The sequence below is a fragment of the Dasypus novemcinctus genome, chromosome 13 (assembly GCF_030445035.2).
Source record: "Dasypus novemcinctus isolate mDasNov1 chromosome 13, mDasNov1.1.hap2, whole genome shotgun sequence".
In the NCBI taxonomy this organism is placed as follows: domain Eukaryota; kingdom Metazoa; phylum Chordata; class Mammalia; order Cingulata; family Dasypodidae; genus Dasypus; species Dasypus novemcinctus.
In genome coordinates, this window is record NC_080685.1 from 34,477,824 (window position 1) to 34,500,308 (window position 22,485).

Here is a 22,485-nt window from a genome sequence, read left to right on the forward strand (position 1 = left end):
TCAGTTGGGCCACACCTTAACTAAGAGTAACATCATCAAGAGATCCTATTTACAACGGTTCATTTTTGTAGGAATGTAGGTTAAGATTAAGATATGTCTAAATTGGAATACATAATTCACCCTCCCAGGCAGAACAATTGCTGAGTGGATGAATGATGCTCAGAAAAGACCCAATTGTTTGATCACATAGGATGGTTTAAAGTCTCCAACTTTTTCCCTAGCACCTAAGATGAGTAAATAACATATTCAATTTGAAAGATGAGATTTTATTATATCATACTTTGGTTGACTACTGGATGTTTGTAAATATAATAAGAGTTGATACTATTTTATATCTCCTATTAACTTTTTATTAAATTGGCATTAATTTTATTTTAAAATCATTAAAATTCTATATCAGACTTCTTTTAAGGGAATACAGGAATGCCACCAGATGATTGCTGATAGTTTTCAATGGTTACAGATTGAATATATCCTTTATACAAAAAAGCTTTATAGTACATAAATTTTTATACAAAAAAGCTTTAGATTACATAAATATTACATAAAAAATTTAAGGATTCCCATATACTCCACCCTTCCCCCCACTACACTTTCCCACATTAACAACATTTTCATTAGTGTGGTTCATTTGTTACAATTGGTGAATACATATTGAAGCACTGCTATTAACTGTGAACTATAGTTTACATGCTTGAATTTCACCCCCCTGCTCCACTACGAATCAAGTTAGCCACCTCCAGCAAGGACACTTCTAGTTGTTAGAGCTTTTCTTCTTTGGCAGAATGCACTGAAAGTATTGGACATGGACGAGGTAGGAGCAATTCAGGTTCTAACCAGGTTTAGATGTTTTTGAAAATTTTGTCCAGCTTTATCATTGTTTGGGAGACAGAAGATTAGCCAAGCTCCTTATTCTATCATTCAGGACGTTCTCCTTACCAGAGGAATTAGAGTTTCAGAGTTGCTGCAGTACCTCTTTGTCTGCATGGTCTGAACATGCCTTCTGAATATTCCCACTTATCTAAGGACTTAGTGTCATGTACAGAGCCAAAAATCTTCAACATAGACCTACTTGGATGGCTAAAAGGGCCTTGGTGGCCTATTGGATGGTGTTGTAGATAAATGAAATTACTCAAGATTGAGTTCTTGTCTGCTTAACATGGTGGTGGTGGTGGGAGGAAGACCCCACATTCTCCAGAGTTTACCTAAGAGGCTATTATGCTGGCAGTGTTGACTGACTATCATAAAGGAACTTGATATCTGAATGAATAGATAGAAGAATGAGTTTCTTTCTGTTTACCTGTTACTGAGCTTCTCTGAGATTTGCAGATGCTGCAGGCTATTATTGGTGGATTGCATCATCTTCAGATGTGAGCCTCCTGAGCATGTTGCTTAGATATGAATACAATTAAAAATTGAGTATATTCTGGAATTCAATGCAAGCTCATGTTCAAAAATATCTTTTGTCTATTTTTTCCAAGAAAAGATATGCTTAAAACAGAGAAACATATTTTAATATTTAAAAAATTTTGCTTTATGAAATACACAAAATGCTTAAAAAAATTCCTTAGATGGGGTACACTTCCTCTATCTATAGGATGTACTTTGTCCCTTTTTTCCCCATATATTGCATCCCTTTCTTCCAGGTTAACTCTTAATCCTCCCTCAGAACTCAGATTTGTCATTCACTTTCTGGGAATACTTTCTTGGCCTCCTTGACTTGGTCCATTCCTCTGATCATTTGTCATCATACCACTGTGTATTTCTAAATTCAGCACTTATGGCAGTTGTGTTTATATATTTATTTGTATGATACTTTTTATTTACATTGAACTCCCCTAGGACAAAGACCGAACAGCCCCGCTCACTCTTGATTTGGTCTTTTGAAATATTCTCAGCTCCCAGTAAAATGCTTAGCATGTAGTAAGTGACCCATAACTATTTATTTAATAAATGAAAGAATAAATGAATAAATGAACAAACTTCAAGATTCTTGAACATTTTCTAATACACAGATGATAATATTATTAAATTTAATTTAAAAAATAATTTGAAAGCCAGCTATAAATAAATACGTACTCTTATATGAGCTTGGCAGATTCTACGTAGTCCTTATGGGTTACAGTAAGCCATATGCCGTGAAATACTCAAATACCTTCAACTGGAACCTCATTCTCAACATGACCCAAACGAACTGTGCATCTCAATCTATACATCTCAACGTACTGTTTTAGTTTCCTGGCTGCTGAAGCAAATACCATGCAAAGAGTTGGCTTAAACAATGGGAATTTATTGGATTATGGTTTCGAGGCTAGAAGAAGTCCAAAATCAAGGTGTCATCCAGATGCCTTCTCCCAGAAGTTTGAGGCATTCTGGCGCGGGCTGCTGGCGAACCTCGGTCCTTAGCTTTCAAATGACAATGCACAGGGCGACCTCTCCTGATTTCTTCTTTCTCTTCCAGGTTCCATTGACTTTTATTTCTGGCTATTCCCCAGGGCCTTCTCTCTCTCTCTCTCTCTCTCTCTCTCTCTCTCTCTCTCTCTCTCTCTCTCTCTCTCTCTCTCTGTGATCTTCCCTATCAGGTCTTCGATAATTATGCAATCTTAACTGAGCTGGGCCACAGCTTAACTGAAGTAACCTCATTAAAAGGTTTTAATTATAAGGTTCACACCCACAGGAATGGATTAAGTTAAAGAACATGTTTTTTTCCTGCGGTTTGTAGTTCCAAGCCAGCACACAAATACCCTCTACCAACTTGAATGACATTACTGTATCTTCTAGCCACACTTCTTTGTTTGACTATCATTATTATCTCAAAACCATCTCTGCTATTTCAACTCTCCTCCATTCTCACAGCCACTGCCTTTGTTCAGGCCTCCAAATGCATTCTTGATCTCTTCGTTCTCTGACACATCTTCCATGAATCACATTGATATTTAGGAGAATTTTCCTACATGCCAATCTAACCACATCACCCTCATGTTTAAGACAATTCCTCAGTATGGCATGAATAACCTTTCATATTCAGGTCTCCTGATCATTCTCTTTACTTGACTCTTTTCTTCCTTTGGTCCCTAAACTCCAGCTCCCACTTATATCACATAATAAATTTCTGTAAAAATATTTTGAGTCTAACCTTCCACGTTTTTAAACACTAACTTCCAGGATGTTTTAATAAGTGGTAAGGCAAATATCCTCTTTAGTACTCTCTAGTGAAAATACGCAGGATCTTCTGCTTTTATTCTTTCAGATAAATTTAAAATTTAAAAATCAAATAAAAATTAAAATGCTTCTACCTGCATTTTCTGTAGAACTAGGAAGCTACCACTCAAAATAACCCCTGGCCTCTCTGTGCATGTCAGAAATTAACATTTCATCACATTTCATCACAATATTCCTAGGAAGAAGGAAGGAGGTGATGAAGTTGGTGATTTAATTGTCTTAGTCCCTGATCTGCTTCTCTAACAAGTACAGTGCCTGTTTTCAGCCCTGAACTCTCCTCGAGCAAACATGCCACTCTGTTAAAAAAGAAGTTCTTGGGTTACAATTGCAGGGTCAGATATTCTTGCACCCTGAAACGCGTCCGGTGGCACCAGTTATGCACATGCACGTGCTCTGACACTGCAGCTTAACCTCCGCTCCCGCCCCAGGCGCCGCTCGCAGGCCGGTCGGGGCTCAAAGGCAGCACATTCTTCTCGTCTTTGCATTATTTTTCTTCTGCATATGTTTTGGGCTGCATGTGTTTTGAATTCATCCCATTTGCGTTCTTTTTTGAATGACTTTACACTTTCTCTTCAGTAATTGGATACTTTCATTATTTTCCAGCACGGTAATGGATTTATTCATTTTTTAATACACATTTAGACATTTTAAATGTTTTGAAAATATGAGCTAAATGTTTGTGCTCTCTGCCACCTTGATTTAATCCATTCTTTTAACAACTCCAGCATTTAACCAATTTTTCTGACTCCAGTTTCTGTTACACTCTTAGGACCAATAAGACATGATATCAAATAAATGTTACTTCTGTCCTTACTTCTTATTTCCTTCCCTAGGTTTGTTGAAATAATATGAAACTCAATTCATTTTCCTAAAATACTAAAGAAGAGTGTGAAATTTTATATATACATTTTAAACAATTATTTAGTTAACTACAGTTTTTAATAATTTTATACCCATTTTTTCTTGTGTAATTTCCTGAGTTCTTTATTAAGGTTAATTTTAGATTTACTTACATAACTTGTTTCATAAAGGGCATTATGAAGCATATTCTTTGAGTTTTTTTGAGAGTGTAAATATGGATGTATTTTACTCTGGTAGGTGAATTATAATTTGTTTGAATAAAGAAGTTTAGGATGATCTACTTTCTGCCAGAATTCTGAAATACTTTCCCATTGCATTGCACATGAGCCATCTGAGATCAGTGTTATTCTCTTCTTTGTAAATAGCCGGTATTTCTGTCTGAAACTTTGTAAAAAAATTTATCTTTGGAATTCAGAAACATCACCAGGATGGAACTAGGTGTCGATCTTTTACAATAATTCCTACCACTATCCTTCTCTACAAAGAAGGTAGATGTTTCGGGTTGAGTTTTGTTATGTTTTCTCCAAGACTTCCATCTCTGGAATGGTAATGTCTGGTATATTTCTTAGTACTAGGTGGGCTCTGAGAAAATGTCAGTTGAATGAATACAGAACAACTAAATAAAGGATTGGTATTGCAACTCCTTTTAGGCAGCCACAACAAATATAAATAAAAGGAAGACAAATATAGACTCAACACAGTAATAAATTCTGCCTTGAGCACCTGTCTCCTACAGCTACTTCTCTGTCTCTAACTAAGCTGCTTTCTAACCAGGTGCCACCAAGTGGCACAGTGTTCCCAGGCCAGGAACCATGATGGGAAGGCTGCTTGTCTGCCCTGCTGTCTTCACACCCAGGGTGAAATTTGCCCACAGACCTCCAGATTTGCTCACCTCTCTGGCAGGGGTAAGGGTCCAAAGCCCCCATCTATTCACTCCAGGCCCATACAACATGGATGAAGTCCTCCCTGCCAGCCGGCTCCCCATTTCCAGGTCAAGCCCATTCACGGACCCCTGGCAATGCTGGCAATTGGTCTGCTGGGGGAAACTGAGCAAAAAGGCATTTTCTTTAACTTGTCTGATAATCTGTATTGCCATTGCTGCTTCTTTTTCATTTTGGATAATGGAGATTTGCCTGTGGATTATGCAGTTATGCCCGGGATTCCTAGTGTCTTCTGAAGATGATTTTGAGAAGAGCAGAATGAAGAGATGGAGGGGAGAATGAGAGGGCAAGGAGTCCAGGTAGGAGGAGTGAGAAGAGCGAGAGTAGATTCTGGGGCCAGAAATAATGGCTAAGAAGAGAAAGCCAGGGAAGATGAAGAAGAGGGAGAAAGAGGCCAGGCCACAGACAGGAGAAAAGGACCACAGAGAGATAAAGGAGTGGGAAGACTGCTGGAAGGGTCACAGGAACTATGGAGTATCTTCCATCACAGATGAGGCCATTGAGAACCAAAGTGTGGATGTGATTTCTCCAACCAGACCACAGACCCCACATTTAGTCTTAATCCTCTTTCCATAGTAGTACAATGGGGAGTGGATGGGGGTGGTCTGGAGCATGTAGGCAAGAGCAGGGAGAAAATCTGGGAGCCAGCTGGTATGTGGGGGTGGGGGATGTGGGAGGAGAGTGTGAAGGGGTGAGGGGGGGGAACTGATATCTGAATTCTGAGGGCAGCTTGTCCTAGGAAGGCATCCTTCACCTAATGGCACTTCCATGCTGCTCCTGCCACCCCTGCTTTTCTAAAGACCTCTCTGCCATGGGGAAAGCACAGGATAAGGAGAGCTCAGGTTCAAAGACACAGAGGAGAGCATGGAGGAAACTGGGGACCTGTGAGAAGAGAGCAGTGTTCCTTTGGGATGCTCTTGGAGTCTACATTCCAGACTAATCCCAGACAGAGAATCCTTACCTCCAGTCTCAGTTTCTTTCTCAGATTTTGGGAAGAAGAAGCTGGCCCTGGGGGGAGGAGATATTGGAATATCTGCAACCCATATAACTATTTCCATCCTTTCTCTCCTTTTTGGACCCCTCTTCTCCCATCCTTTCATATGGTCTCCATTTCCAGTCCAGTCTTCTCAGCTCCTCAGGACTTAGGACCCCACCATCAAGCAGCGGAACAGCCTCTCTCCTGCATACTCCAGATCTCCTCCTTTGTCTGCCACAGCTGGGTGCACTCCCAGGGCTCAGGCTGGCTGGGTGTGCTGCAGACTCATGGCTGGGACAGTGTCTTGGGCACTGTCTGCTTTCTCTGGCCCTGGTCCCAGGGAAACTTTAACAAGGAAGAGTGGAAGAACCTCCAGGCACTATTCCAGTTGTATGTCCATGGTTTTATCTGGGAAGTGCAGGCCTTTGCCAGTCAGTTTCAGTTTGAATGTCACTTCATTTTTCCTAGCTGATGCTCCACCTCAAGTGTCCAAAGAGGAAAGGCGATGTAAGGAGCTCTGACCATCATCTAACCTTCCTGACCTTATACTCTGTCTTCCTTTGAGTCACCCTCCCTCTGCTACTCCCTTCAGCACCCCTCCCAAAACACAGAAGGGCCTGCATGCATATCTCTCTTCACATTCCTGAATATACCAAGTTGTGCCTCCTCAGAATAATTGTTTCCTCTCAATCCTCTGCTCACCATCCCCGGTCTCAGACCCAGCCTTTTCCAACCAGGCTTCCTTCCTCTTTCTCTCTTGGCCAATGTTCACATGGCCTGCCTGTGCTTAACCACTTACATGTGAGCTCTCTTCCAGCCCCATCACCCAACTTCCTAACACCCTCTGCACCTACCTTTTCCCCATAAATTGTTACAAAATACCTTTAGATTATCTCCAAATTGTCTTCACACAAATTTCCTCCCCTTTCCCCACCCCAGCTCCAGTCTCCTGCTATGATTCCCCAGAAAATTTTCCTTCCTTTTTAGTCCCTTTACTCTAGATATTTTATCTGCCTTCTCTGGAATTCTTTCCATACTGATATTCTCTTCTTTTTCCACTTCGCAGACCTGTTTGAGTTCCAGATTCATCTGGCTGTAGAATGCCTGCTGGGGATGCCTCAGAGAGTTTCTTACAAGGGGCATATAAAGAAATAGATTTCCTGAGTTTTCAAGGAAATTCCTGGCAACAATCTTCAGTAGCAGGAAGTCGGGCCCAGCACATCTGCATGGTGCTCATCACTACAGAGATATTAAAGAGCTAGTGCAGCGCCTGCTTGGTGACACCCGTAGGCCTCCTTGAAGCAGGGAAGTCAGAATTACAACAGCGAGGTGAGCCCAACTCTCTTTTCCTCATATTCCTAGTGCTTTAATGCTTGTATTTTGAGTTTGTCACCCCTAATTATCTTTTTAAAACCATAAGAGGCTAGAGGGTAAGCTTTATGGATTTAAGATTGTTTTCTAGACAAGGGAAAGAAGGGATCACCCAAACTGCTAAGGCACCCAGAGTCCCTGAGCTCTGGCCTGAGATGCCTCCTTTAATCCTATTTTCTTTCCAGCGAAGCCAGAAACCTGGGTGTCCAGAGGAGGCGCCAGCCCTGGTCCTGGCCATCTACTGCTGGTGTGCCACACCTCAGGAGTCCACCCTAAGCTGGTGTGGTGATGTGGATGCTGGGTGAGCAGGGCCAGCCCGATACTCAGCAAGGTGATGTCCTGCCCAAAGCTGATGGGACATGGTGGCTCCCGGTGACCCTGGACATGACAGCTGGGAGGTGGCTGACCTGTCCTGCTGAGTGAGGCACAGCAGTCTAGGCGGTCAGAATATAATCATCATCTGGGGTGAGAAAGAAATGAGCCTAGCTGGGAAAGAATAGAAGAGAGTCCAAGGGATTTTGAATGAGGAGCTGGAGAAATGGGTAGGAATACCAGGTGCATGAAGGATATGAAAATGGGAGAAAGCAAAGAAAGAAGGGTGGAGAATGACAGTAGTTAAATTTCAAGAAAATAGAAATTGGGGTGCTAAAGACAGAAGAAAGAAAGGTCGAGTGATTTGGTGAGGGGAAGGGAAAAGGGGAAGAGAGAGAAAGGGAAAGAGAGAGAGAGATCAGTTGGAACTGAGCCTCAGGAGGAGTTAAAATGAGGTTTCCAGAAACTATAGATGAAAACTCGGGGACAATCTTATTCCTGTGAAATGACAAGCCATACCTGCAGTGGAATAGATGCCCTATGGATTAACAGCCAATCCCTCCAACCAGAGGGTATTCTATCCTCCTGAAGCTTCAACCTCTTCTGAACTCTTTCTTCAATCCTCTCTCTTCTTTTCTTCTTTCTCTTTTCTTTCTGATATCCCTTCTTTTGGTTAAGGCTCTCTTCTCCCCTCTTCTCCCACAGCTCAAATGGGTGGGAACGTCCTCTCTCTCCTTAAACATAACCCTGCCTTTAACACAACAGCCAAACTTAGGATCCCAGAAGCTCAGGACCCCAGCTTTGCTTGGCATATGAATCATGGGTCCAAAACAGATTCTTAAAGAGGTGGAAAACAAAGCCCAAACCAACTCTGGGAATACTAGTTTTACCTTATATGTAAAATCCTTTTTTTGCCCTGCTTACAATGGATAATACCTATAAACAAAGCATCATTTTGTTGAAACAGCTTGTTTGGGAAGAGATTGTGACCCTTAGGAAGTCTGCTTTATTTAAATCTCTCAGCAATACTTTTGCTATTCTACCCATATGTTTATCTCTATCAATTCTTCAGATTCTGACTCAGATGACTCTTTCACCTCAAAGACTCCCTGGATCACCTAATTGAAAGCTTTTTTTTATAATCCTGTAATTGAACAATCTTGCTAAAAGCACTCATCTCTTCCTACTTTGTGCAATAGTTTTTAGACTTCTGCTGTCTTTATTTGTCTCAGGTTTTTGAGAAGAGGGTTTGGTAATTATATTTGTTTCCATGACCAAAAGTTTTACCTGAATTCAAAGCCAGCTTCATGGCACACTCCCTGTGCATTTGCACAGGCCCCATGTTTCAAAAAGCCTTGTAGCAGTTTGGTATTGTTTATGAATTCCAAAAATAGATATTTGATTGTTTGTAAACTGGTTTGCTCCTCTGAGCATATTAGATTGTATTATCTTCAGAGGTTTCACTTTTACTTGATTAAATTATGTTTAGGGCTTTGATTGAGCCATGCCAGTAGGATGTTGAGTCTCTGCCCCCTTGGTGGGTGGGAACTCACAGAGAAAATGACAAGGCAGAGGAGAGAGTTTGAGTTTTGATGCTGAAGTCCTGGGAAGAAAATGCACAGGAGAAAAGCACAGAGCAAGAGACACTGCAGAGGTCCCAGGAAGAGAGATGAGGCAATTGCCTGATAATTTATAGCTGGCCTTGTGGAGAAAGCAGAGCAGCTGAGCCCAGAGGAAAATGAGCCTTGGGGAGAAAGATAAGTCCTCTAACCTATAGCTGAGAATGGAAGTAGCCGGGACCATGGATCTTTAAGGGGAAGAGGGAGGCTGAACCTTTGCAGATGTCAGCAGCCATCTTGCTCCAACACATGGCAACAGATTTTGATGAGGGAAGTAACTTATACTTTATGGCCTGGCAACTGTAAGCTTCTATCCCAAATAAATACCCTTTAAAAAACCCAGCAGATTTCTGGTACTTTGCATTAGCACCCCTTTGGTTGACAAATACAGACCCCATGCTTGGTTTAATGGTCTGCTGTTGCTGATAGGAAGTTCTTAGTAATTTTTGGACAAGAGATGCTGTATTTTCATTTTGTACTGGCCCTGCAAACTATGTGGCTGGTTTGTTTTGAGTATGGTAGTTCTCAATAAATGCAGACTGAAATAAATTTATTATCAGATCAAGTGATGTCATCTTAATCCAGTCCCTCTTTGACATCTCTGCACCATTTGACTGTGTTCTTATTTTAAAACTTTTCCTCTCTCCTTTTGCCTCTCATTAGAGGTGAGGAAGGCAAGTGGGTGTCTCATACTCTACCATTATTGGGACATTTGTGTATTGTTAAAGATGTCCAAAGAAATAATAACTTAAGCGATGTCTCCTGTCAAAGTAAGGATGGGGTTGGACTGGCATCCTGCTTCCATGAGCTCATGTGCCTCTAGGTGTGTTTGGTGGATGTGCATATGCTGGTAGGGATTCATATTTAGATTAGCTAGAAAGAGGACATGGGGATTGAGGGTAGGTTTTAATGGGCAGAGGCCTCGTGTTTTAGTCTCCTAGGCTGCTCAAGCAAATACTATGAAATGAGTGAAGTTAGGCAATGGGAATTTATTTGCTTATGGTTCTGTGATGAAAAGAAAGTCCAAATCAAGACATCATCAAGGTAATGCTTTTTCCCCTAAGATTGTGACATTCTGGGCCTAGCTGCCAGCCATTCTTTGTCCTTAGCTTGTCAAATGGCAGTGCACATGGTGGCCTCTTCTGGCCTCTCTGTTCTCTGCTGGGTTTCATTAATTTCAGCTTCTTCTTGTGGCTTTCTCTCTCTCTTTCTGTCTGAATTTCACTCTGCATGTAAAGGACTCCAGAGGTTATACTTATGCATGTCTCAGCAGGATGTCATTGACTGCCAGAGACATCTAGACTCTATGGGCAGGGTAGACAATCTCAGGAATTCAGCACCTGGTGATTATTGGACCTTGCTTTGGAATATATGCTCCCCAATGTAACAGAGTTCGATTCAATTATAATTTCTCTACACATGGCTCTTCTGCCCCTTTTACTTGAACCTATAATTAGCACTATACTTGTTAAATATGTCCCAGAGAATAAACCTTTGATCTGTTCATATGCCAGTTGAGCCCTGAATCTCGGTAGAGTTACAACACCTACTCTCAAGTTATTGGACTCACCAAGGACAACTAACAAAAGATGACAGACAATGCCCATCTCAAAAAACAGAGAGTGTCTACAACTGCAAGTAAGACAGTTCCATCCATCTGCCCCATGGGCTCTAAGCTCCTTCTCATTCAGAAACAGAATGGACATCACCATCCCCAAATCCTCAAGATTGAGGAATGAACAAACATAAGGGAAGGATACAACTATGAAGTAAAGGAGACTTATTTTTCTAGCAATGGAAGAAATTGTATCATTGATATAAAGTCAGTGGCCACCAGAAGTTCTGAGGGGAGGGAGAGGGAAGAATAGATGTAACATGGGGGCATTTTCTGGACATGGGAATTGTCTTGCATGGCATTACAATGATGGATACAGGCCATTGTACATTCTTCAAAACCTATAAAATTGTGCAGGGCAAAGTGTAAACTACAATGTAAACTATAGACTTACGGTTAGTAGCAATGTTTCAGTATGTGTTCATCAATTGTAACAAATTACTACACTAATGAATGTTGTTGTTAATGTAGGAACATGGGGAAGGGAGATGGGGTGAGATATATGGGAATCTCCTATATTTCTGATATAATATTTATGTAATTCAAAGCTTCTTTAAAAAATAAAAAAGGACTCCTATAATAGGATTGACCCATCTTTTTTTGGGAAACAGTTTTATTGAGATATGTTCATAGACCATATGATCTATCCAAAGTGTATAATCAATGATTTTTAGTATAATCACAATATTGTATATCCATCACCACAAAAAGCTTTATTATAATTTCATTACTCCAAAAAGAAAAACTCCATAACCCTTAGCAGTACTTCCTTAATACTATCCACTAATCTCCTTTTACCTTTATAAATTAATTTATATTTATGTTTTATATAAATGGAGTAATACACTATGTAGTACTTTGTGACTTGTTTCTTTCACTTAAAATTGTTTTTGTTTTTGTCTGATATTAACATCTTGTAGTATTAACATACTTTTGTTCAGCTTCAAAGAAAAACAGTCTTATATATGCAATTTTACCCATATTCATATTTCACATTTTTCCTATATACATGACTTTAGATTTTCCCTTTAAACTACTTTCATACCCATATAATAGTACTACTAGTTACAAATATTATGCTAGACTTTCACCTTTTCTATTCATTTCCAAAGATTAGCATACATCCTTTTTACCAGTTCTGCACAATTAACCCTCAGCTCTCCCTCCTCTAACTTTATTCTAGCTTCTGGTGACCCATATTGAAGTTATTAATTCCATGCAATTACACAATATTTTTAGTTCATAGTAGCGCAGTTATACAGTATTTGTCCTTTTGTGTTAAAACCCATATTGATTGAGGTGGGCCACACCTTCTTAACTGAAGCAACCTCATTAAAAGTTCCTACTTACAATGGGCTCACATTTACAGGGATGGATTAAATTTAAGAACATGTTTTTTCTGGGGTACATAAAACTTCAAACCACCACACAAGACAATGAAGGAAAAGAGTGATCTGGTGTCGGCTGAGTTAAATGTTTTCTTTTCTTTTTATTTTGGTTGATGATGATGTCGATGATTGTTTTCAGTTTGTTTTTGCTTTAGTTTTTAAAATATGGATTCTGAAAATTATATAATTCCTTTAATTGAGGTATATTTGATTGAGCCTGCTGGGATCAGGAAACTTAGGGTTCAGAGTTCATGCTGATACTTTATTAGTACTTTTGCCTGGATGAGCTGATTGAACATATTGTGTAGATTTCTCAGAGGAGGTTTATGAGTCTGAATGGAGCATTTTCAAGGGAGTAGATGGGATTCCATAATCACTTCTTCAGGCTTCAGTTTTGCCCATGAACAAAATACTAGTCAGCCCTTTCTCTGTTGAGAGTCCGTCATCTTCTCTATGACACATTCAGATAGCCTATCTAGAGGCAAGGCATTTGAGTCTAGAGAAGAAGGCAGAATTTCAATAGTTTTGAGCAATATGTAATAAAAGTCAAAGTTCTATCACATGATAGGAGGCCACAGGGAACAATCACTGAAGAGACTGAAGTAAGAATCTTTCAGTTTCTGCCTCAGTTACATAGCGGCAAATACATTTCTGATGAATCCTATTTGAATGGAATTTTCTCCTGGCTCTATTTTTTTGTTTATCATTCTTGAACCCCTGATCTCGTTCAAGCTGATTTTTCTGGCCCCAATTCTTCCCGCCTGCATATTATGCTTCTAAAACATTGGACCTCCCTCTGTCCCTCTAATATGCCAAGCTTCTTCCCAGCTTGAGGCCACTGTGTTTACTTTTTCCTCTGCCTGAAGCATTCTTCTGAGCATCTGAGCTTATTTCTTGACATCTTTCAGCTCTCAGCTCTTGTTGCCTCTATAGAGACACATTTACTGATTAGTCCCCAGTCATCCTCTATCCCAATATCCTATAATTGTTTATAGTGATGACTTTAGTTTGGCTGAAATTATCTTATTTGTTTTTACATATTTAATGTCTTTTTCATCTAAAATGTAAACCCATCATGGATTTTCTCTGTCTTGATTATAATCTGACACATAGTGGATACTTAAAATACTTTTGAATAAGCAAATAATATAAACTTTGACTTGTCAGAAAAGGTTTTGGAGCTACCAGTCCATATCTGATAGGCCATAAATTTTCAGGTACTGATATATTTCCAAAGTGATGTTGTCACTAACAGATGTGGATGGACTATTCGTATTGTGAAAAAGATGGTGAAATAGCCACTCTCAAATTTTTCTTTCCTTCAACTTACTATCTTTCCAGTAGACCAGATCCTAAGATATAGATCTGAACCCTGGAAGGAAGGAGGAAGCCCCAGGTGATCTCACCAGAATCCTCTGTACTGTTTGGTCCACACGCCCATTTAGCAATAAAGTGCTACTCTGGGTTTCTTTGCTGCCACACTTTGGTGATCCCCAGGGAATCTCTTAGGGGAGGAATGCCTGTTGTCTGCATGATTTTGAGGAAATTCTGGGATTCCCAAATACAATACCTTAACACAATTCTAATTCTACCTCAGACAAGGTACTGTAATTCAAAAGTGGTCATCTATTTGGGTGAGGCACAAGCCATGCCTCTAGGAAGAAGGTAGATTGGGGTGGCCTGTACCTACACAGTCTCTTTCCTCATAAAATTGGCATACATGGTTTAAAAAAGGGCCCTAAGGAAATATGATCATGTTGCCAAAAATGTCAGCTTAACAGGATATGGGGGGAAGCAGATTTGGCCCAATGAATAGGGCATCTGCCTACCACATGGGAGGTCCAGGGTTCACACCCAGAGCTTCCTGACCCATGTGATGAGCTGGCCCATGCATAGTGCTGATGTGCACAAGGAGTGCTGTGCCACACAGAGGTATCCCACGTGCAAGGAGTGCGCCCTGTAAGGGGAGACGCCCAGCGCGAAAAAAGTGCAGACTACCCAGGAATGGTTCCGCACAAACGGAGAGCTGATGAAGCAAGATGATGCAACAAAACAAGACACAGATACTGGGTGCCGCTGACAAGAATACAAGCGGACAAAGAAGAACACATAGCGAATGGACACAGAGAGCAGACAACTGGGGGAAGGGGGCGGGAAAGGGGAGAGAAATAAATAAAAAATAAAATCTAAAAAAAAAAAAACCCAAGAGGATATGGGGAAATTTTAAATATTGAACAATAAGATTTCCAGAGAGCTCTGTGTTATTCTTTAGTGTCAACCTTAGGGCTGGGCTGTGTAATTGCAGCAGAGCTCCTGGATGAGTTTCTGGTATTTAAGAGCAAAGTATATCAATTTCAATTGTTCTAAGATAGCAGTGTCTCCTAGTCCTTTTTTTTTGAAGTACCAGGGCTGGGGATTGGACCTGGGACCTTGTATGTGGCCAGCCAGATCTCAACCCACTGAGCCACACTGTCTCCCCTGAGTTGACTATTTCATTTGTTTGCTTTTGTTTTTAGGAGGCATTGGGGATAGAGCCCTGGACCTCTCCTGTGGGAAGCAGGTGCTCATTTGCTTGGGCCACACCCGCTTCCTCTTAGTACTTTTAATCATATCATTCTGTCTAGAACTTTGGAGCATGGGACCTATTGCTTCTAGGCAGGGTGGTGTTTGCAGTAGTTAGAGGAAAATGCTGCCCATTTATGCCAGGTATAAAATCACAAAGTAATCTGCTTTGCTGACAGTACAAATCTGGAATTTACTGTGGTCTGTTGTGCACACAAATACAATAGAAATGATAGAGGGTGTGGTTGGATAAAGAGATAGAGAGGGTATTCTTGGTTGTTAGTAAATTTCTCTAGGAGTGACATTAAGTGTTGGAAGGAGTCTGCAGCAGGACTGGTGGCAACTGAGTCTGCTGGGGCTGAAGCTCAGAAGAGCATGGTAGGCATACCCTCTCAATAAACCTTGGCCCAAGAAAACAGTTATCTGAAATATCCTACCTAATGAATGAATGAAAATGAGAATGTGGAACACTTGATTTGAGGGCAGGGAGGGAGTAACATAAACTGAAACAGGCATGCATGCCTCCAATTCTATAACCTGCAGATGAAGAAAGATGTTTATGCAGCACCTGGTCTGAATCCTGGGTTTGGAGCAAGAGATATTGTTAAGGTCTAATGTTGATTCTTACCCACAGAAGGTATTCAATCATCTTTGGGACTTAAACTTTGCCCTTAAAAAATTAAGCTAATTTATAATCTTTCCTCAGAAACCATTTTCTCATCCTGACATTCTTCTGTAAAGGATCTCATGCTTTCACTGGGCTTTCAGATTAAAACTTCACTTCTCTTTGTTCCATCATTCTTCCTGGTCACCAAATCCCCTTTATTAATTTTCTGACATTCCATTCCCACTTCTGTGGCCCTGGTCCAAGTGTGAATGATTCTGCCAGAAAGGCAACATTAATGTGATGCTCAATTATTACAGCAAATATTGGAAGTAGCTATTTTACAATTATAGCTGACTGAATAATAGAAAATATTGAAATAGGGCTTATCTTAGGCGAAACACTCTTCTACATGTTTATCCATATTAATTCATGTCACTCTCAACAATTTTGAGGTTGATACTGTTGTTATTCCCATTTTATAGATGAGAAGACAAAGGTCACCTAATTACTAAGTGATGTAGACAATCTTGCTCCAAAATCCATGCTTTTAACCATTATACTACATATTCAAAAATTATTATTGGGAGCCTATTATGTGACTGACATTTCATTATAGGTCATGAAATATAGGAGAGACTCAGGAGTAAACATCTGTCCTCTCAGAGCTTACTTGATAATGGAAGGGGGAGGGGAGACAGACAATACATAGATAAAGCATAATATGTAAGGTGGTGACATATGCCACAATTAAGAAATTAAGCTGATCGTAGAGTAACATGGGCTCTTTTCTCAAAGATGGTGGGCAGCTGTGGGCCACTTGGAGAAGGTGGCTTTTGAGAAGAGACGTCAGGCAAGAACAAGGAACAAGCCAGGAGGTACCTGGGAAAGAGTGTTCCAGGCAAAGGAGATCCTATAAAAAGTAACATCATGCTGGCTGTTTTCTACAGATCTCCAAGAACTCTAGAGCAGTTGATTGAGTAAGTGATGAGGAACATAGGCGGTTGAGGGCAGAGAGGTGGAGTCAGATCAAAGGGCCTCCTAGACCACAGTAAAGGGATTGAAAGCCACTGGAAGGTTTTGAACAAATGTATAGCAGTTGTTGGGTAAAAGGAGATGAGTTCTTAAACACGGTGACACCTGGCCTCATCATCTGTGACTAAGAAATGGGACACAGTTGTGAATAGATCAAAATTATGACCCTAGACCCTAGTCTGCTTATCTGCACTCAGACTTAGCCCCACTAAAAGGGTGCCTCCCCAGCTCACACCCAGTCTTTCAGCATGTTTCCCAGTGGCTCCTGCTTTCTTTTCTCCTCTCCATTACATGTTTCCATTTGCCAACTATCTGAGCCTCATGGCTCCCACTGCTGCTGCTACCAATGGTGAGGAGGAGGATATCTCCATGAAGGGTGCTGCCACCTGTTTCCCCTAAGCTTCTGGCATCTGTGAAGGGCCGCTCTATTCAGAGGCATGGGGTTTGGCTTACTCCCCAGTTCTTCGCATTATTCTATATCCAATTCTGGAAACCACTTGGCTGCTGTTTGGTATTCTAAAGTCTCCTGAGTACAATATCATTAGCTGCTAGCTCTCAACCCTCTCTCAGGATTCAGTAAAGAATCTCTTATCAACTTTTCCCTCAGTTAAAATTGTCTGGCAAAATTAGCTAATTAAGTCATAGCAGTGAATGAAATTACATAGGTTGTAAAGAATTCATATAAACTCAGTTTGAATTCAATATGTTAAAAAAAATCAAAGTATTCTCAAGCTTGATCACTACTAAAAGTAGCCCCATAACACTAACTAGCAGGATCTTTGCTTGCTGCTGACTACCAAATGTATTGAAAGGAAAAAGGAAACTTTCTTTAGGGGCTAGCTGGTTCCATTTCTTCTGTCAAGAAAAGTCCAGGCTCCCAGCATTCCTTAAATGAAGAAAAATATTATATTTTGAGAATAATGTTTTGTTAACACAAAAGAAAGCATATTTGGATGTGATAGCATATGGTTAATTTTTATTGATTTTTCTAGTAGAAGTGTTATACACACACACACTCACATGAATTTTAGTACATTTTCCTATCCACATACAAAAGCCTCTTTGACATTGAAAGTCTATATCAATAATTTAGGCCAAGGAGCTAGACAGGAAGCAGATGTGTGGACACCCACTCCATTGTCCCCTTCCCCCTGCAAAACTGGCAAGTAGGGCATATAGAAATGAGGTCAGAGAAGAATGAGCTTCAAGATAATTTATGGTCTTGTAGGTCACTCTAAAAACTATGTCTTTTCCTCTGAATAGGATGGGAGTTATTGGAAGGTCTTGACTTGAGAAGAGACATGATCTACTTGTTTTTTAAAAAGGATTATTCTCGCTGCTTTATTGAGAATTGAGTCAGGAACAAGGGTAGTGGTGAAAAGAGGGGGACCACTTTTGAGTCTGCTCTAATAGTCCAAGAAGAAGGTTATGGCTGTATACCATAGATCTAGAGGTTGAGGAGGTGAAAAGTGGCTTGGTAGTATTTATACTTTGAAAATAGAGGCAAGAGGATTTGATTATAGATTCTATATTCTGTGCAGGGAGTTAGGGATGACTCCAGGCTTTCATTCTGAGCAACTGAGGGAATGGAATTACAATCACCTGAGATAGCTAACACTGTGGAAGGAACAATTTGATTTTGGATGAATTGAAAATGAGGTTTTGGACTCCTAATTTGAAATGCCTATTAGGATTCAGAAGGAAGAGGTCAAACAGGGCTTCTTCTGCAGCTTCCTCACCTTCCTCAGCCTCCAGAGTTGAAGAGAGTTAGGCCTTGTTCTAGATTAGGCTTTGGCTTAAGGGAATGTTGTGGCTGGCTTGGTCTATCCAGACCACTAACACTTTCTCTATATCAGCAATATGGCCTTTTAACTTTGTTATCATTTATGTGTTCACTGGAGTAGCACTTTTAATTTCTTTCAAGAACTTTTTCCTTTGCATTCGCACCTTGGCTGTTTGGCACAAAAGGCTTAGCTTTCAGCCTATCTCAGCTTTCGACATCCTTTCTTGTTAGCTTAAACATTCCTAGCTTTTGAATTAAAGTGAGAGATGTATGACTCTCCCTTTCACGTGGACTCTTAGAGGCCATTGTTATTATTTGGTCTGACTTCAATATTGTTTTGTCTCAGGGACTAGGGAAGCCCGAGGAGAGAGAAAGAGGTGGGGGAATGAATGGCTGGTTGGTGGAGGAGTCAGAACACACACATTTATGGATTCATTTCACCATCTTATCTGGGTGTGGTTCCTGGTGCCCCAAATCATTTACAATAGTAACATCAAAGATCACTAATCACAGAGCACTGTAACAGATGTAATAATAATGAAACGTTTGAAATGTTGTGAGAATTACTGATATATGATGCAGAGACAAAAAGTGAGCACATGCTGTTAGAAGAATGGTGCTGATAGACTTGCTTGAAGAGGGGTTGCCAGAAACTTTCAATTTGTAGAAGTGCAATATCTGTGAAGCACAATAAAGTAAAGTACAATAAAATGAGGTGTGCCTAAATATCGCTTTTGAATGTTGTGGGGATTCTAAATATTTTGGAGTACCTGAACCCCAGAGTAGTGGAACTCAAAGTGTGGTCCAAGCAACAGGGCCAGATTATACTTGTTTCTGGTCTGTGACAAGATAAGTATCAATACTGAGAGTAAATGCTTAGAAATTTTACAGCAATTTGGAAGATTAGTAAAGTATGAAAAAGGTCTTGTATTTTGCAAGCCTTATAAGAAGTGGAATGTCTGTACTTAAATATTTTTAAACATTATATAAAATATAAAAAATTATCTCAAGCTTGTGTCAAATTTATTAACATGCAAACAAGAAAACCAGCAAGCTGATACCTCCTCCAAGAAAAGCTAAGTTTTTTAGAGATGGTATGGAATTGGAGAAGTAGCACATTTGGGAAACAAAATATTTACAAAATTGGAGTAATTAAAATCTCATTCCACAGTGTCATAAAAGCATCATGGCCAAATATATATTTTTTACATAGGAAGTCTTTAGAAGGATGATCTGAGATGCCAGGTGTGTGGATATTAGGGCAGAATAAATGAAGGAAATGATAGGGATACAACTTGGTCTAAAATTAAAATAGCATGTTTTACATACAAACAAGTAAGCCTGAAAGCCTAAAAATATGTCATATGGAGATCTTTATTTTTTTTAAGATTTATTTATTTATTTCTCTCCCCTTCCCTCCCACCCCGGTTGTCTGTTCTCTGTGTCTGTTTGCTGCATCTTCTTCTTTGTCCACTTCTGTTGTTGTCAGCGCCACAGGAATCTGTGTTTCTTTTTTTGTTGCGTCATCTTGTGTCAGCTCTCCGTGTGGGCGGCGCCATTCTTAGGCAGGCTGCACTCCTTGCGCGTGGGGCTCCCTTACGCGGGGGACACCCCTGAGTGACATGGCACTCCTTGTGCGCATCAGCACTGTGCATGTGCCAGCTCCACACGGGTCAAGGAGGCCCGGCAATTGAATCGCGGACCTCCCATGTGGTAGATGGACGCCCTAACCACTGGGCCAAGCCCACTTCCCATATGGAGATCTTGTTTTCTGTTACCACATATACAATCTAACATTTCCCCTTTTAATTATATTCAGATATATATTTCAGTGTTATAAATTGCAGTCACAATTTTGTCCTACCATCACCCTGATCCATTACCAAACATTTCCATTATTCCAAATAGTGAAATTTAAGCCTTCACTTCCCATTCCCTATCCCTGCCCCCTCCCCTGGAAACCTATATTCTAGATTCTGACTCTGTGAGTTTTCTTATTCTTAGTCTTTCAAATTGGTGAGAGCATACAATATTTGTCCTTTTGTGATTGGTTTATTTCACTCAACATGATATCTTCCACATTCCTTCATGTTGTCACATGTATCAGGACTTCCTTTTTAAGGACGAATAAAAGTATATACCACATTTATTTATCCAGTCATAAGTTGATGGATGCTTGGGTTGCATCCATCTTTGGCAATTGTAAATAATGTCACTATGAACATCAATATGCAAATATCTGTTTGAGTTCCCGCTTTCAATAATTTTGGATATATACCAAGTAGTGGGATTACTGGGTCATACAGCAGTTCTATACTCACCTTTCTGAGGAAACATCAGACTGTCTTCCACAGCAGCTATACCATTTTACATGGCTACCATCAGTGAATGAGTGTTCTCATTTCTCCATATCCTCTTCAACACTTGTTATTTTCCATTTTTTAAAAACAGCAGCCACTGTAATGGGTGTGAAATGGTATGTCATTGTGGTTTTGATTTGCATTTCCCTGATGACTAATGATTTTGAACATCTTTTCATGTGCTTTCTGGACATAAGTATAAATTCTGTGCATGGATGTCTATTCAAGTCTTTTTCCCATTTAAAAAAAAAATTGGGTTGTCTTTTTGTTGTTAAGTTGAAGGATTTCTTTAGATCTTCTGGATAGTAATGCTTTATTGGATATGTGGGTTCCAAATATTTTCTTCCATTGTGTAGGTTTTCGGGATTAATTCCTTTAAAGCACAAAATATTTAGTTTTGATGAGGTCCCATTTGTGTTTTTTCTTTTGACTGGGTCATTCAAGCCATTAACATTCAATGTTGTTCCTGTAAGGGCATTACTTACTCTATCCATTTTGTCCTTTGGTTTTCTGTTGTCGTATCTTACTATTGTCTTTTTACCCTTTTTAGTAATCTTTGTTTCTATACTCTTCTTGAAGTTGCTTTCCCTTGTTTTTTTCCTTTTAGGCTGCAGCACTCCCTTCATTTTTTAAAAAAAGATTTATTTATTTATTTAATCCCCCCCCCCCCCCCCCGTTGTCTGCTCTCTGTGTCTATTTGCTGTGTCTTGTTTCTTTGTCAGCTTCTGTTGTCGTCAGTGGCACGGGAAGTGTGGGTGGCGCCATTCCTGGGCAGGCTGCATTTTCTTTTGCGCTGCGCGGCTCTCCTTATGGGGCACACTCCTTGCGCGTGGGGCTCCCCTACGCGGGGGACACCCCTGCGTGGGCGGCACTCCTTGCGCGCATCAGCACTGCACATGCGCCAGCTCCACATGGGTCAAGGAGGCCCGGGGTTTGAACCACGGACCTCCCATGTGGTAGACGAACGCCCTAACCACTGGGCCAAGTCCGTTTCGGCAGCACTCCCTTTAGTACCTTCTGTAATTCTGGTTTTGTGGTCACATGTTCTATCAGTTTTTGTTTGTCTATGAAGTCTTTGAACTCACCCTAGCGTTTGAAGGACAGTTTTGCTGATACAGAATTCTTGGCTGGCCGTTTTTCTCTTTCAGTACCTTAAATATATCATACCACTTTCTTCTCACCTCCATGGTTTTGATGAGAGGTAGGCACTTAATTATTTAGGTTTCCTTGTATGCGATGCCTTCTTTTGTTTTGCTTCTTTCAGAATCTTTTCTTTATCTCTGACGTTTCTAATTCTGAGTAGTAGGTGTCTCAGGGTATGTCTATTTGGATTTATTCTGTCTGGGGTGTGTTGTCCTTCTTGGATATTGATATTTACATTTTTCATAAGGGTTGGGAAGTTTTCAGTCATTATTTCCTCAAAAATTCTTTCTGCCCCTTTTCCATTCTCTTCTTCTGGGACACCTATCATGCGTGTTTGTGTGTTTCATGTTGTCATTCAATTCCCTGACACCTTGCTCCCTTTTTTTCCATTCTCTTCTCTTTCTGTTCTCCTGTCTGTTCAAGTTCAGCTGCTCACTCCTTCAAGTCACCAATTCTTTCTTCCATCAGTTCAAATCTGCTGTTATATGCTTCTAGTATATTTTTAATCTCATCCATTGTGTCTTTCATTCCCATAAGGTCAGTTATTTTTCTTTGCAGGCTTTCAAACTGCTCTTTATGCTCACCCAATGTCCTCTTAACATCCTTTATCTCTTTAGTCATATTTTCTATAAATTCTTTGCATTGATTTAGGAGAGGTGTGTGATTATCATTGATTAATTGTCAAATTCTTCA

General features: G+C 40.3%; 1 protein-coding gene across 1 annotated transcript; it reads left to right on the plus strand.

Moving 5' to 3' along the window:
- Positions 1 to 6,124: 6,124 nt before the first annotated feature.
- CD1E (CD1e molecule) lies at positions 6,125 to 7,871 on the plus strand. The gene is given in 8 exon segments (XM_023591993.3): positions 6,125 to 6,449; positions 7,067 to 7,084; positions 7,087 to 7,233; positions 7,236 to 7,284; positions 7,286 to 7,329; positions 7,557 to 7,655; positions 7,658 to 7,765; positions 7,768 to 7,871. Coding segments are annotated over 8 exon segments (894 nt in total).
- Positions 7,872 to 22,485: the final 14,614 nt, after the last annotated feature.